This window comes from Anas platyrhynchos, chromosome 13 (assembly GCF_047663525.1).
Source record: "Anas platyrhynchos isolate ZD024472 breed Pekin duck chromosome 13, IASCAAS_PekinDuck_T2T, whole genome shotgun sequence".
Taxonomy (NCBI): Eukaryota; Metazoa; Chordata; class Aves; order Anseriformes; family Anatidae; genus Anas; species Anas platyrhynchos.
The window spans coordinates 693737-710454 of NC_092599.1; the positions used below are offsets into that span (position 1 = coordinate 693737).

Here is a 16718-nt window from a genome sequence, read left to right on the forward strand (position 1 = left end):
AACAAAACCTTTAAAGTATTTTAGACATGCATGTCAAAATTCACTGTCTGTTCAGAGGAGTCAGGTCTCCCGTCCAGCTCTGGTGCTCTCCTCCCTGCAGAGACCCAAGGTGCTACCTCCAGAGCTCCCAAAACGTATCCACAAAAAAACAATATTAAATGTTCATCCTTGTGCAGAATCTCTCTTATACCTCACACAGAATTAAGCAGTTACCGACCAATCCAAATCTATTCATTGTTTCTTGTCAGTACCAGCCTTATCTTCTCTTTTATATGGCAAAATAAATAAAAGCCAACAACTGGCACTGGAAAATATACAGACAGCATCAGTGAAACTTAAATATAAAGATTGTAGTAGTTTTTAGTGTAGAAATCCACTTGATAAACGTGTAGACAATTCTAATACTCATTGTTAGTTAAAACACTCTTATCATAGTAGTACCTCCAGCAAAGTAGGTACTGTACAAATACAGAAAGAATGAAGCCTTACTCAGAGACCTTCATGTAAAGATAAGAAAACACTTGTGTTTTTTTTTTTTGTTTGTTTTGTTTTGTTTTTTTTGCTTTTTAAGAAAATATTCCATGAATTCTGATACAAGTTTTTAAGACATTTCTGTACCCCAGGCCTTATTGGCTGTGCTGAGGCAGCAGCAGCGATGTGTGTCAGTATGCTGAGCTATACGGTCTGATAGTTCTTTTTGCTAATCATAAACCTGTATTTTCCTAGACTGCTAAAGAGTAAAAATGCAAGCAGTAATACAAATGAACAGTCATTAAAGTGACAGTCTCTTCAGTGCATTTTTACTTGATAGTAAGTATGTCAGCAGACAAGACTGTTTTTTTGTTTTTCCTTCTCTTTTCAGAGTGATCGCTGAGCTTGACCTCAAGGCTGCAGTAGCTGGGTAAGCCAAGAGACACAAAATGATTCTTCTCTGAGAATACTTAGTGAGTATGGGTACATGAATAGGTCCCCTTACTAGCTCATCTTTCACTGGTTGTTTTACCCATTGCCAAAATAAATACATCAGACTTCAACTGACCTATGACAAAATAAAGATATTTTAAATTAAAATTTTGTTCCTTATCCAAAATACACAAGTCACCGATTCACAATTTCACAATTGTGAAACAATAAGAAACCTCAATAATGTTTTAAAGAATGCTTAGGTAACGTAACTTTGAAAAATACCCTTATGAAGTACTAAGCACTGTCTTCTATCTCCTGACAGTGAAACTCAGACTTCCAATGGTGTCACATATATATATTAGAGCAGCCCATAGAGCAGACTAACACAACTTTAATTATTTACTTATAACTATTTCCAGTGCAATTCAAATTGAGATTGGGTCATACAGAATACATCTGAGAACTATTCCCTTCTCTGATAATGCAGTGTTTTTCAGTATGTGGAACTGTAATTATATGAAGTAGATCATTTGATAACTGAAAGCTTTTTCAATCTCTTCAAAGATTTCTGTAACCCTGTATAAATGGGATAACAATGAGTATTGTGAAATGATTGCTGATCAATACTTGCCCTGTCAATTTGAGGGCTCCAATTTTTTTAATAAGACATATGTGGATGCTTTCTGAAATACACTGCAAAAGGACCTTAAATTATGTTGGCAATTGTGTTTGCCGTATCTTTGTGTAATGCAAACAAGAAGAAAGAAGGCTTTTCTGTTTACAGAGTAGCTTTGTGCTTAGATCTGCTTTAGAAAAGATATTTTTGTATTCTTCTCGGTGGGTTCACTTTTGTTTCCTTTGGAGAGGACTAATGTTTCCGATCCAAACGTGCTACTTAATCTTACATGAAAGGTATACTTTTACCATCTTTGTAATGAAGAGGCAGTCCTTGTTTCTTCTTCAAAGTTGGTCACTGCTAATAAATCCATCCAGTTTAAGATTCGAAAAGTTCAGAACTGTTTAATTTGTCTTCTTCATACAGTAAGATATTTTCCATTAACTTCTTTTTTTGGTCATTTATCTTTATTTTCCACGATGTCTCTCTGGCTATTGCTGAAATACAAAACAGCCCAGATGTTGAGAAAATAATGCATCTAAGTCTAAGGAATAGACAGTAATTTTAAATAAAAAAAAATCTGGCTTAGAACAATGATAGAGAAACAGAGAACAGTTTGAAGATTTATGGGTAAAATCATAATCAAGTAGTTGGTTATAACAAAAGTAGTACTGAAAGGTTTTTATAAATGGGAAGAAAAGCAATTCTGGAGAAGAGAGAGTAAGTTGTTCCTGCTACTATATTACAGAGCACTTTTACAAAGACTTGGCTTATCACAACAGGAGCATGGTCAGTTTTGACAAAACAGCTTGAGGATCGTATGCTTGAATGTTCTGCACCCACCCTTCAGATTTAGCTAGATTTACCTTGTGAAGAACATGAAGGCTCAAGGTCTGCATTTTTTTGTTGAAAGGTGCTCTGTGCAGCAGAAGCTATTTCTAAGTTGTCATCACTTCTGATGCATGCCACGCTTCTTTCCCGGAGTCCATTTGCAGTTTTTTTCTCCTTTATCCTGGCATCAGAGGTTGCGATATTTTCTGAATTGTTACAGCTGTTGTTAGACAGCTCGTCTGTCGATTTGTCTTTAGGATTCCACATAAAATTCATTGATTCATCTGATTCACAAGGGATCCTTGACATTGGTCCGCAGTAAATGTCAAGTGACACAGCTCCTACTGAAGGCGTGCACTGGCTGGCACTTGTCAGGACTGTTGGCTGCACACTGTCCTCTTTATTCTGCCCCGCAGAAGGCACGTCCATGCTGAGATTAGTTGTCTCGTCATCAGTTTCTTCTGGAGTGTTCGTGGAAAATCCAGAAGTACTGCCTCCACAGATGTAATGCTCACTTAATTTATTTTCGGCCGTTTCCATAATTTCAAGCACCTGTTTTTAACAACAAAATCTACGAATGGAGAATAATCCCTGTACCCCTGCTTACACAGATTCTTATCTGAATAAGGATCTCAAAAATAGCTTGGGCATGAATGTTGTATCTTTAGACCTTTCTGTCAAGAAGATTAATCTCTGTGTCATGTTTTAAACATAATTACCTCTGCTATGTTGGAATTCTTCTTTCTCAGACAAAGGCAGATGGCTGAGGCAAAATCAATAGCAACCTCTTCCAGCAAGTCTCCTGCTTTCCTGTCTAGATATTTACAGCATATTTCCTTGGCAGCTAGCTGTTCAAAATTCTTGACTTTTGGGTATGAGGCTTCTTTTGCTGTTTTAATTTCATCTGCAATCATATCTTTCTGTTCAAAGGAAAGAGACATGTTACTGACACATTACATATCCGCATCACGGGGAATATGAGTTGTCCCTTTTGTTTGTTATTATTGCTTCTTAATGGCTGGTTTACAGATCTAAAAGCTTTATTAGTCTGCATTTAAGCAAGTGACAGGAATATTTGTTTTCATGGGAGAGAAAAGGCCAATGGTTTTCTTTGCATGTGTCTGATGTCAAATTCACTAAAAGAGACCCAGCTGCTCTATGCTTATGCCAATCTAGAAGAAGGAAAAATAATCAGCACTGTATATAGCAGCATTTTTGGACAACTTTTTCAAATATTTGTTAAAGAAATCAGAAACCTAAGATCCTTTGTTTTCTGAGATTGTTTGAACATTACTAAACTCTTTGGAAATTCTAAGTAAGAATACTACTGTTTTCCCCTCATGTAACAAGATGGTAAACCAGGAGTGTCTGCTTAGCCTTACCAGGTAAATAGGATGTCTTCCTTCATCCAGTGCCTTAATCCCTGTCAGTATCTCTGCTAAAACCTAGAAAATATATTTGACAGGTAAAACAATTTGTTCAGAATAAATTCTGTCTGTACAAGGGAGTTCTGTAAGTACAGAAATACTGAACTGCCAGAGCACTTGGAAATTACTGGTCTCACTTCACATGGCTTAATAATGCCAGATTTGGGCAATATTTATGACAGTTTAGATCTACCTCTAAAGCCAACAGTTGGTAGTAGCTGATGTGGCAAATCTGTAAGACTTCTGAGAATTTAACTAAAATCTTTATTTATTTATTTATTTTTAACTACCAGCCGTAATTTTTTTTCGCAACCTATAACGATTTTGTTGTTCAAAAGATTCACCTCACTTTGCCACATACTCAAGTACATTTGGAATGTGAACAGAATTAAAAACATAATTTCAACACATTATATAGTTAGCAACGATGATAGGAAGTTGCAGGAAAAACCAACTATATGGGGAGCATGCTCACACATCTGTTTTCCTGTCTATAAACATCAAAAAAACACAACAGAACATGATGAAAGGCAACATACCACACCACAGGCAAATATGTCAACTTTTTCTGTTAACTGCCCGTGCCTGATAAAATCTTCTGGCAGATAAGTAAGAGAAGCTTGTAGGACTTTGGTTTTCATCATAGTACACTCTGATTTTTTATCAGCAGAATACAATCGCAGACCTGAATGTCCAAGCTTTGGTGTATAGTTTTCATCCAACAAGACATTTGAGCTGTGATTAAGACAAACAAATAACAACACTGGTCAAGTAATTGCGTTAACTTCATGTCAGAAATTACAATTTTACACTTTTAAATTTAAGGCAAGCCCTGAGGGGGAAAATTCCCAGCATTTGGCCTGCTGTGTAATAATGAAAGGATAAAGGCTGCAGAAAGGGAGAAGAGAAGAAAAAACACTCAGAAAATTATTTCAAAAGAATAGACTTCCATCATTTAGATAAGACAAATTAAACACCCTACAGAACAAGAGGGAGCATTGCAAATGGATTGCAAAATTACATAAGCTTTCAGCCACTATTGTCAAAGAAATCCTGGTGAACAAGGATGTGCTGGTATGTCAACCCCCACCTCTTGATGTTGCCATGCAGAATTCCAAAATTGTGTAAATACTCTACGGCTCGGATGAGTCCTCTGGAAATACGAATTCGCATCTCCCAGGTCAGGGGAGAAGAATCATCCTGCAAAGAGAGGAAAAAAAAAAAGTATTTTTATTTTGTTTAGAATGACAACCTACAAAGCAGTAGTAGCTTTGCAAGCCAAAGACTGTTTTAGTCCCACTGCAATCATAAGCAGATCTGCTGCTGACCTACATTAGAAGTTTCATCCAATGCAGAAACTGGTGATTCTAGGCCCAGGAAGGAACCTACTCTTTCACACTGTGCTGCACATTTTGTCTGCCATGTGACATGATGAGACAGAGATACAGCAACAATGATGCTTCTGCAAAATGCATCCAGTACTGCCCGCTATGGAGGCACAGTACTGGTTTTGGTGGATTGTTTTCCTGATGTTTCTGTGTCTTATGATCTCTGCAAATGCGCTTTCAATATGTATGAACATCTCAAACTTAAGGCCTTGTAAAACATTGTAGAACGTTATGTCAGTGAAAATGAGAGTGGAATCTACAGGACGATACTGATATTACAATGTAGATAGGCACACTTGGCAGATTAGGTATTAGTTCAAAAATCTGAAGGCTGCAAAGCAGAAGCTTTCCATTGACCTGATCTACTATGCTGTAGAAAAACTAAAAAAGAGCCTTTTCATACTCACAGGCAACTTCTCTGGGTACGTTTTGGCTGGTTCTTAGAAGTGAAAGAGATTTAATTGCTTTTCATACAGTAACAGGACAGGACTTGTAACAACAGACAGATAACAGACCCATGTTATTGCTTACTTGGCACTGAAGCTGGTTTTGTAGTGATCCATTAGGCAGGTATGGATATATCAGACAGTGCAAATCAGATTCTACTGAGAAACCCAGCAGCTGCAAAATGTTGACGTGACAGCACCTGCAGGCACAGACCAACAACGATTTGCAAACAACAACAAAAAATACATTCATGAGCTGCAATAAATTCCTGAATTCAAGGCCATTGAAAATTACATTTTGTCTTGCTGCTGGAAGCACAGAATGGCCATGAGTGGGCCTTGCAGAAGGCTAACCCAGCAGCAGAGGAGAGGATGATAGCACAGCTCTGTTCTGAGCAACCAGAGGGCACCAGGAGACACCATCCCTCACAGTCTCAAGGACTGGCAAGGGACTGGTTACTCAGCAGGGAACTGCAGCATCACTGGCAGGCGTGCCGTTTCCCCAGGGCTCCCACAAAGGCAGTGCAGAACTCCGCTGTCCCCAGCAGAGGCCAGCAGTGCCTGGGAGATACACGCATGAAGTCAGGCCAAACATCCCAGCAACACACCACATGCAGACTGCCTGTGAAAGTCAACCACTCACCGAAAGCAAATCTGTACTTCTGTATGAAAGAACCTTTGGGTGGAATTTGGGCTTGTGCATTCCATCTGAAAAATGGAAACATGCAATAGAATCTTGATGGTAATTATTAAGGTGCTGCATTTATACAGGTCTTTTAATCTCTACATGACAAACTACTTTAGAAAACAGGTAGAACACTGATGACAATTTTGTGTCACAGTCAATAATAGAAAATTAGCACAAAAACTGATGTAAAGACACCTTTAATCTAAATAATGATGAAGGTAGCTACAGCAGATGAAGTGAAGAGATCTACCCACGTGAGTAGAATCTCTCTTGCACGTGCTTGCTGCATCTAGGTTTACTCCTTTACTTCTCTTGCATAGCAGTTCTTGTTCCCTGCCCATACGATGTTAAGACAACTGCTAATATTCAAGAACTTCTCATAAGATATCTCCTTCAAAGGGAGAAAATAAAAAGTGAAGTACTTGCCTCTTTCAGTCTTTTGATGACATATACCATGTTGTGCCTCTGACCTTTGTAGACATCTGCAAAAGTACCTTCACAAATTCTACTCTTGTCACTGAAACCGTTTGTGGCATTAGTAACTTCCCTCTGGGTCCACAGCAGACTCCCGCTGGGGAGATCAGTCATCGTCTCCTGCTGAGGACTTGAAGAGCTGCAGGGCTACAGATTTGAAGAAGAAACAAGTTCATATTATGAAAATTTGTATGCTTTTTCCTTCTTGTTCACACATCATATTTTCTTTTCCATGGTCTAAGTGAGCACTGTGATTGTTGAAAGAAATCGTGAAAGGCACTGTGCAACCCCTCAATAGTTTCCCTTCGTAGTATCTGTGTTGATTTGTTTTGCTGATGGAAATATTTTGCACAGTAGAAGAGACTTGAGAACAGTTACCAGTTTGCATTTCCACCTTTCCAAAAAAAAACAACACATATTTAGCTTTGTTTAAAAGTCCACGTGTTTATCTGAAATGACATCAGTTTAAGCTGCAGAAAACATTAATCTTTCTGGCTGCGCATATATAAAGAAATGACTGGATCAGGAAGGAGGGTCCCTCACGCTGTAATGCATTTTGTTCTGGTAGGAAGTTCACAACTATACCTGAAGCATCTGGCATCAGCTGCAAAATGCTCAGTTGCTTCCAGTACGATCAGTCCTGACGCCATTTATTACTAGAACTCCACTATAGCCTACATATAACCATACAGCTTTCACAGACTTCATGTCTTGTTTTCTGAAGTCTGGAGACCTGAATTCCCTTCTCAAGGAACTGAAACTACTGCGTTCTTTGTAGCAGTTTTCTCCTCTGTCTGGCACTCACTCTTAAACCATGTTATTTTGGAAGTTAGAAGTCTTAAAGCAGAATCTTTTTTTGTTGTTGTTTGTTTCTTTTATTTTTTAAAAAAGTCAAACAAAATGACACAAAAAAAGAAGCCAACACAGAGCCAGGATGGGGCCAAAGTGTGCACATGGATCTGGGAAACACTCTGAGAGCTCACGGGACAGATCTAGCTAGACTGCCTTAAAGATGAGAGCTGCAGGGAGAAAGAACAGGAGGCTGTATGCTGAAATCTGGAACAGGACCTCAGAGAAACAGTAGAATCCTTCTTTCATTTTTCAGCTGGACAAGGCTCTGGACAACCCGACCTAAATTTGACACTAGCCCAGTTTTGAGCAGAAACCGCATTTTAGGCATAAACTTAAACTAAAAGTATGGCTTTCTGACTAGTCAGTTGCTTATACTGCACTGTCCTATGATCACACCAGAAATGTTATGTCTGCCATAAAATCTATATGGGAAATTCCTTCAGAATTGCTATTTGTGGGCACGTTATCCACGCTCAGCTATGCAGTACTCTTAATTTTAATCCCTCACTGGCAAAAAATAAAAATATAAAGTGAGGTAAACAGTAAGTAATCCAACTGAAGCATTAGTATTATATTCAGTCTAAACATGCTGTAATAAGGACCCACTTTTTCAGTAGATCTGTATTTTATACAAGTTGAGGAATAAACTTTGACTTGAAAAAAACAACATCATAAAGGGAATTGGCATAATTGTAAGCAACGTGTATTGAAGGGATTTACCTTCACGCTTGATGAGACGGGAGGATTTGACTGTAAGGATCTCAAAAGATCTCTTGGGGGAGGTGGCGGAGAAGGAAGTGAATACAAGGCTCCTTCAGAAACAGCATCTGAAATTGAATCACCAGCATTGAAAATACACATTTGGGTAATACCGCAGCCTGTGACTAATTATGAGGGTGTGGGATATTTTGTTGAATTTCATAACCAGGTATAATCTGTGACAAGCTGTTGAAACTTGAAATCTTGTGTGAATATACGGAACTATTTTCCTGGTTCCTCTTTGTGAGATGACCACGAAGCTCTCTCCAGTCCTGGCTCAGGGACGTGGAGCTTCCAGAGCCGTTGTCTATACTGCCAGGTAGATGCTCTTGTCAGCATATTGCGTGGTTCTGCTCCCTCTCCCAGGCAGGGCGGCCTGTTGACACGTGCAGGGCTCTCTTCTGGCCCAGATTTGTTTTGCATCAAGAGGGGCACAGGGCACGAAGCGTATGCATAGATCTAGTCTGAGCATGGAGTCAGGATGGGACGAGACACGTGCCTGGGAAATGCACTCTTGAGATCCCACAGAATAGATATAGCCAGCATCTCTCAAAGCCAGGAGAGCTAAAGGAAGGAAGAACAGGAGGCCATGTGCTAAAGTTAGGAATAGACAGCTCAGCAGCAGCAGGCAAAAGGCAAATATTCAAAAGCATGACGACTTTGATCAGCAATATATTCGTCTGGACTATACTGAAAGCGAAAGGAAAGCAGTCTTGTGTGTATGGTCATTCCAGTGTCAAAGCAAATCAGTCTATTACTTCACTTACCACGTGCTGGAGATATTCCCAGCTGTGAAGAGTCTGGTGATGGCAACAAGCTTATCTCATTTTCTCTCTCTTTATTTTTGCTTTCTGTAGGAGTTAAAGATATGTTCTCCTGCTTAGGTGGCTCTATCAGCTCTTCTTTCTCGGAGTTGGTAGTACCGGAGGGTGATATCCCTGCAAAGGAGAACAGACAGGTGAAGAGTAGCAGGGAGAATAAAGTCTGTCTCTACTCAGTTACCGGAAAATAATCCTCATTAGGAGAATGGTTTATAAATTCCAATTAACATTATAAACCTTGCATTTATTGTTAAATTGCTTCAATAGTATTGGCATTTCAATTCAGACCATATTCGTGACATTAACTACTCCTACTAAAAATTAACCAGTGATAACTTGAAATATACATCAGTGATGAATATGCAAAATAGCTCTTAGAATAAGGAATTACCAAGAGCATATTTATTCTGTCATTTTCCACGTAACACCCTTCAGCCAGTGATCTCTGACCACAGCTATCCCACAGCCTAAAGAAGACATCTGGGTCTTTGCTAATTGTCACGGTACTGAGACTTTGACAAATTGCATCGGTTTTAGTCAGTTAAACATTTTGGGACTATTTTCAGTTGTGTGGTTTTAATGTCATGAACAAGCTCATTCTTAGAAAACACCTACACAGAATTTATTTCAGGAAAGAAATAAATCAGTTTTTCACTTATGAACAGAAAGAAACAAACTGTATACAACTGAGGGACAACAAAAACAATCAAAGGTCAAAACTAGTTGATACATAAGGAAAAATTAACCACGAAATTATTGACTCACTACAGCTCTAGAAGATCCTATGCTGTATAAAGGTTGGCCAAATCTCAGAATCAGGCCTAAAAAGGCAACCTTGAAATCTCATTAAGAGAAATACAAGGATGCTTTCATCTTACAGGTACTTGAAGAACATGCACATCTAAGAGAAATTATTAAAATTAAATTAGGCTACAGTTAGAACAAGAGCAAAATAAAAGTAAAAAAAATTCAAGATGCTCTGATATACAAAGCTGTCAAAATCTCCTGAAGAAGGATCTGAATTCCTACCCAGGAAGACATTTAAAACTAAAGTGGAAAAGGAGTTTGGGAATGCTGAGTGCGCACTAGAGGTGATACAAGAACTTTCTACTGCCTAATGACCATATTTTCCTGGTTATAATTCTAAACTCATTTCTACCTGGATTTTTTTTTTTTTTTATCAGCAATACATTTATCTTTTACTTGAAAAGTTAATGTTTTCTCTTGATAAGAGAGAGAATAAGCACAAGTATTAATACAAGTTTTTTTGTTTTTTTTTTTGTCATGCTGTTCTATCAACATTTTATCTTGAGCATAGTATATATGGGAAGCAAAAACCGCAGTCTTTGTTTGCATTTGAAATCAAGCAATAGCTTGTTGTTCTTTTTTTAAATGTCCAAACAAAGCATTAGGAATATCTGAAACAAGAAGGAAGGAAGCAGTGTTTCATTTACTATTTGTGCTTCTCATACACAGGTTTCAGTAGAAGCGAAGTTTAGGAAAAGGCGAGGCGTGACAGCTGCAGTGTGCTGAAGTTTGAGCAGTCGTGGAGTATGAAGAGCAACTACAGGAGAAGTGGGCATGTTTTTGTCAGGCAAGCATTTTTCTTTAACTTCTGTCTGGAGTTTGCATCGTTGTTCTTCCATGTCACCTATGAACAGAGGTTTGAATGAAAGGAGGTAGCCAAACTGACGCTCGAGAAAAGTCAGTGATGGGTCTCTGTTCCTGTGCCAGAAAGCTATGAGATCACAGACTCTGGGGGCTTTTGAAATTATTAATATCAACCAGCCCACAGGCCTTTAGTTCAAACTGGCAGTCCCTGTATTCTGAAATCGCTTTTTTCCCCCAGTATTTTCACCTAGAAGTCTCTACAATTAAAAATCACTTCCCTCTTTGAACCTATTTTTCAGGGTTTTTCATGAATTTTGCAACTTCCTTTACATCAAACAGGTTGCCACTGAAACTAAAGAACTAAGATAGGAAAAAATTATTATGGACATCCAGAAGTGGGACATCCAGAAGCGGTGCAAGAAATTGTCGAAGGGAGGGAGAACTCTTCTGCTAATAATCTGCCAGCAAAACTTCTACCTGGGTGGCGTGTCTGAATCTTGCAAGTCAGACTGAACAGTTACGGTGACATAAGAACTGCTGGAGTTGGGACCAATTTGTTTTCTGAAGTGCCCAAAAGAACAAGCAGTGAGTACTGCATCACCGCTGCTTGAGAGGCACTGCCTGAGCAAGAATATTCAGATACAGACATAAAAGCAGAAGTCAAGAGTAAAGACAAAAGATTTGGCTGAACCTGAGAAGATGCCAGTACTGAGAGCTTCTGTATGACTCAGTGCAGGAGAATGTCAATATCAGGTTAAAACCAGGAAACACTAGCTACTTCCACACGGTAGAACAACCAAGTTAATTTAAGTGGCAGAAAGCCTGGGTAATATGAAGTTTTGCGATGGACATCAACGTAAGAGAACACTGAATTGTTAAAAAAACAAAACAAAAAAAGTTAATTTCATTGTAGTTTTGTAATGCATTGCAGTTTAACTGATTTTGGACAAAAGCAAATCTTGATCATCCAGAAACATAACTAAAAATGGATCAGTCCAGAAGATTCGTCTCCTCCACTTTCCTAACCCTCTTTATGTAACCTTCATATTGCCCTACGGAATTCAGGAGCAAACCAAAGCCCTTTCTAGCTCCTTGCAGTGTCCTGGCTGGAACAGTCCAATTTTGTAGTTCATCCATTGTCACAGAAGGAATCAGAAAAGCGAAGGGATGTCAGATGCCTGTTTTATCAGCTCAGTGTCTTAATGAGTGAGATTGGATACGTCCATTTCTTACCATAACTTCGTAATACTTGCTTTCCTGCAGTCCTAGCTAGCCCACAGAGATAATGATAAAGACCCCTGATTATTTCCATCAGACAACTACAGTTTTTAGAAAGCAAGCTTTCCTGGAGAAGTCACAACGTGTACTCCTCCAGCCTGGAGGAAGTTGATCGGGTTTTACTTTTAACAGGGAGAAACCCCTCCGTTTTTGCTGCCTGTGTAAAGTGAAGTCCAAAAAGTCTCAGAAATATTTTTAAGAAAGCTTAAAAGTGGGGAGAGAGGGATAGGGTGGGAGATGGATGGACAGACAAATTAGAAGTAAATCACAGCAGCACAGGAGAAAGCAGATAAACCCTTCCTCTACCAGGTGCTGAGGTCAGGTGCATATTGTGCAAGCCACTGTGGTATTTACATAGCACTTAAAAGAAAAGCCAGTCAGACAAACAGAAGGATGATGAACGTTTCTCTGCAGTTACAACGATTACTTCTGTTTGCACTGTATCCGTATCTTTAAAGGTGGTGTTACTGGAAGCTGCTCCTGGCTTGGGAGCCTGATTCTTTGCACTTTACATAACTACAGAGAAAATCTTACTTGGTTCTTGTGTAAGCAGTGGGCAATGTGCTGAACTAATCTCAGTCTGAAACCTGCTCATGGGGTCTTACTTTAAAGGTCTGTAAAAGAAGAGAAAACCCACTGTACCTTGGGTAAAACCAGCATCTTGTTCTTTGTTTTTCCCCCAATGGGCAAAATTAACCCACGTGGGAAAGTGTAGCATCATACCTAACTGAGCAAAAGCAGACTTCCCATGACATAATTTCTATCGTGAGAGTTGTTACTGCTATAATCTAGTGATAAAAACTGAAACTTAAAAACTGCTGACTGTTTTATGTTTCTCAGGAGGTGAATACACACTTTTTTTTTTAATTTAGCCACGACACACAAAGTGGGATTACAGAAGTATCAATGGACTCTGCTGAGGAACACACTGAAATAAGCCAGCTGTAAACACAGGTGAGCCCCAGAACGTGCTCTGCAGGGCAGGAGGCTGAGGGCTGTAACTGATGAGCATCTGAAGTGTGGTTGGTTACGCCGCATTATGTAAGAGCCCCCGGAAACTCTCTTTCTAGACTAGGAACTGACTGCATGAAACACTCGACAGGCACAGAGCAAAAGAAGTTACCACATCACAGAGGACACTGGCTACTCCAGAGCACCCACAGAAATGGTGGGAGCCAGGCTTACTGCTTTGGTGATATCTAGATCAAATTTATTCGGTGTAAATAGATAAAAATAAAAAACAGATGAAAAATATGTTTACAGTCCTGTCCATTCAGACTGGACCCTCAAAGTCACAGTCACTGTGACTAAATTAACAGTTGGATTACTGACATACTAATTAAAGCAGATGAAAATTCACTTTCCTGTAGCTCTGGGTTGCTCTGCAGAAGAGCAAGGAGGAACTGTTCCCGTCTCCTGAACTGAATGATGTGACTGAATTCAGTCAGAGGTGGGTCTGCTGAATCAAAAGGCTGACAGGTATGACACCAGACTCAGCTCTAATAACCAAGCATCACCGTGGTAGCTCTTTGATTTATACAGAGAATTTACTTGAAGCACGCTTGTGCTGTAGTATTTAACACTCCTCTTCAAGAAACAGAAATTTAGAATACCCTTGTTAAAGTTAATTCTTGCTGTCCCAAACTGAAGGTTAGAAGTCACGCTAATGCCAGAAGCCTACAGAAAACCAGCAATGATATATAAAGAAATGCTGAGGCAAGAAAACCACAACACATTACCGGAATTTCCATGAGAAATGCCTCTAGCTGCTGTGCAGCCAGTGCCAGCTGTGGCGCTGACTGTTGGTGGCCCTGCCCTGGGGAGCAGGCTGCTATTGCGAAACAGCTGCCGGTGATGCAACCCCTGCAGCCAGGAGCTGGCAGCCTCCCTGTCACACAAGGCCAGAAGCAGGCAGTGCTCCACACGTCTTCTGTCTTGTTCAGGTGAAGTGCCCGCACTCACAAGCTTTGTCCTTTTCCCACAGCATCTCTCTAAGCATTTTTGGCCACCTAACAAAAAATCTTATTTTTCTTCCTAATAATTCTCTCTGGAGCACAGGCGAAACCCACACAAACATCTGATTCCCAAGAAGGTGGATCTGGAGTAGGAATGTGCATGAAGTGGGGAGCACGGTCTGCTCAGCACAGGAAGGCTGAGTGTGTCACCCAGGGTCTAACAGACTTCGTGGCAGAACTGAATTACGGTACAATTTGGTTTATGCACAAGGATAGCTGCAATTTAAACATAACTCTCAATGGAGAAAAATGGAAAGGGAGAATATATTTAAAAGCGCCTTGATTTCTACATAGCAATGGTTTACCCTAATTAGGCATTCTGTGTTCAAACTCTGATCATCCTACTTCAGGAAAGGTAAGTCTGAAATACAGCAAGCTGGGGAGAGGTGAGAAGAATAGCAAATTAGCTGATCGATAAGCCTTTTTGTAACTATTCTTCTCATGCAGGAAAGCAGGCTGATGATACATTTTTCTACCCTGACTTTGTTGATTGCGTATAATGACTAAATTTCACTGGGAAACAAGAACGTATGAAAAATTAACACATTCATAATTAAGCTCTGTTGTAAAGCCCTGTCTGATGCATTAAAGAGCTGCCCTTCATTCAGGGCACAGCCAGGCTCCCTCTCGCAACTCTTGAAGCATCCAAGAGGGATGCTTCAAAGGCGGGATGATGAGCTAGGGGAACCAGCGATTCCTCCTCTGTGTCATCTCTTGCTCGCCCACCTCAAGTTTTATTTGCAAGAGTAGAAATTAAGAATCAGCACAGAAACTTTAGAATCTGAGTATGAGGCTTCCAGCAAAAGCTTCTTCAGCTAGCGAGAGGTGGGCACTGGGCTGTGTCTGTGCGCGGTGGCACAACGCGCGGGGCCCTACTCACAGTCCAGGATGACCTGCGCCGCCCGGTAGAGCTGCAGGCCCTGCAGCAGGTCCAGCAGCTGCTGCACCGTGGCCAGCCGCACGCCCCACCACCACATCAGCTCGCGGGTGATGCTGATCCCCGTCTTCTCCATGCACTTGATCTTCCGTAGCTCCGTCTGGTCGGTGATCACGTAGGAAGCTGGCGGGAGGGGAGGTGTTTGCTTCAGAACGGGGAGAAAACACCAAGTGCAGACAGAGCGGCGAGGCGCGATACACACATACGGTTTTTTTTTCCCAATTTCGCACTTTTAAAAGCATGGCCGGCAGGTAGCTATGGGGCTGAGGGCGACCCCCTCCCTGGGAGGGAGATGCTGCCTTCATTCCTTTGAGTGGTACCGGAAAAAAAAACACCGGCAGCGGCGGAGCCCCGGCCCCCCCCCGGCCCCCCGGCCTCCCCCCGCGGCCTCCCCCCGGCCGGCTCCGGGTCCCGGCTCCCCCCGCCCCGCGCGGCCCCGGGCGCTGAGGGGACCCCGGCCGGGCGGGCCCGGGGCCGGCTCCGGCTCCGGCTCCGCGGGCGGCGGCGCTCACCGAAGCGCATCCAGTCGTGGTCGCCCAGGCAGTCCATCTTGTGGCAGAAGTCCTCCAGCACCCACGCGGGCATGCTGTGCACGTAGGGCGACGGCGGGGCCCGGGCCGCCCGCCGCGGGGACATGGCCTGAGGGCCCCTCGCGCCGCACTCCGCCATCGGCGGCCGGGGGGGACCGGGGACACCGGGAGGGGACCGGGAGCAGCCGGGGGGGGACCGGGAGCGGCCGGGGGCGGCTTTTCTGGGCGCTTCCTCCCGCGGCCGCCCGCCCCCGCTGCTGACGTGCCGGGAGGAGCCGCACGGGGAGGGGCGGCTTTTCCGCGCTCCTATCGACCTACTTTCGTTATTTATTTATTTATTTATTTGCCTATTTATTTATTTATTATTGTGTCCCCTCAGCGGCTGCAGCCCCGGTGCCGGGGTTACGAGGGCCGGGGGAGCGCCAGGCTGGGGGCTGCTTACCGGGAAAGGCGAGCAGTGAGGCACGAAGGCAGGGACAGCCCCGCCAGGCAAACACACACCCCAGGTGTGCTGTCATTGACAATACCACAACGTGAAGGTAATACCTTGTTACCGACCCGCTTCGGCAGCACTAGCATCCCACCGCTGCCTGCCCCTCTCCCTCCCACAGCCGGTCCCCGCAGCAGGGTCCCTGCTGAGGCGTGGGCCGGGGCAAGCCGTGCTGCAGGGAGCCGGGCACCAGCAGGAGGTGACAGCACTGCTGCTTCTGGCCCCCGGGTACCGGGGGGAAAAAGGAAAAAAACTGAAATCTTCTGCCTTGTCACGTTGGGAAACGAGGGTGGAAAAAAAGGTATAAGATTTGCGTACTTTTGTTTAAAACTCATTTAACAGTGTTTATGGCTTCTTTTTGGCTCTAATCATCACTTGCAGCAAAACGTTTCACAAGGGAACTGAAAATTATCTTCTCAAACTGAGACAAGCACAACTATTATCCACTGAGACAAGCATGACCTACTCCCATTTTGTAGCCTTCCCTCCCAAACAGCAAGCCTGTCCGTACTGCTGTGTGCTCTCCCTGAACTCTTGAACACTAAACAAGCGTCAGATTACTTTGTTATTTCTCCAGCATTTTCCACCTTCACCTGTGACCCGTGCTTCCTGCAGCACCTGCAGTATCGTTTTCCCACTGCACTGCATT

General features: G+C 42.1%; 1 protein-coding gene across 1 annotated transcript; it reads right to left on the reverse strand.

Annotated features, from left to right (window-relative positions):
* Positions 1-521: 521 nt before the first annotated feature.
* Positions 522-15850, reverse strand: IRAK2 (interleukin 1 receptor associated kinase 2). Its single transcript, XM_027467409.3, has 13 exons — positions 15562-15850; positions 14993-15172; positions 9155-9325; positions 8349-8455; positions 6729-6923; positions 6258-6322; positions 5700-5814; positions 4871-4980; positions 4320-4515; positions 3736-3798; positions 3073-3273; positions 2389-2905; positions 522-2019 (listed from the first exon to the last, which is right to left on the reverse strand). Exons 1-13 carry the CDS (start codon positions 15716-15718, stop codon positions 1901-1903), a joined length of 2196 nt encoding a protein of 731 aa, XP_027323210.1. The 5' UTR covers positions 15719-15850; the 3' UTR covers positions 522-1900.
* Between the last annotated feature and the right edge of the window lie 868 nt (positions 15851-16718).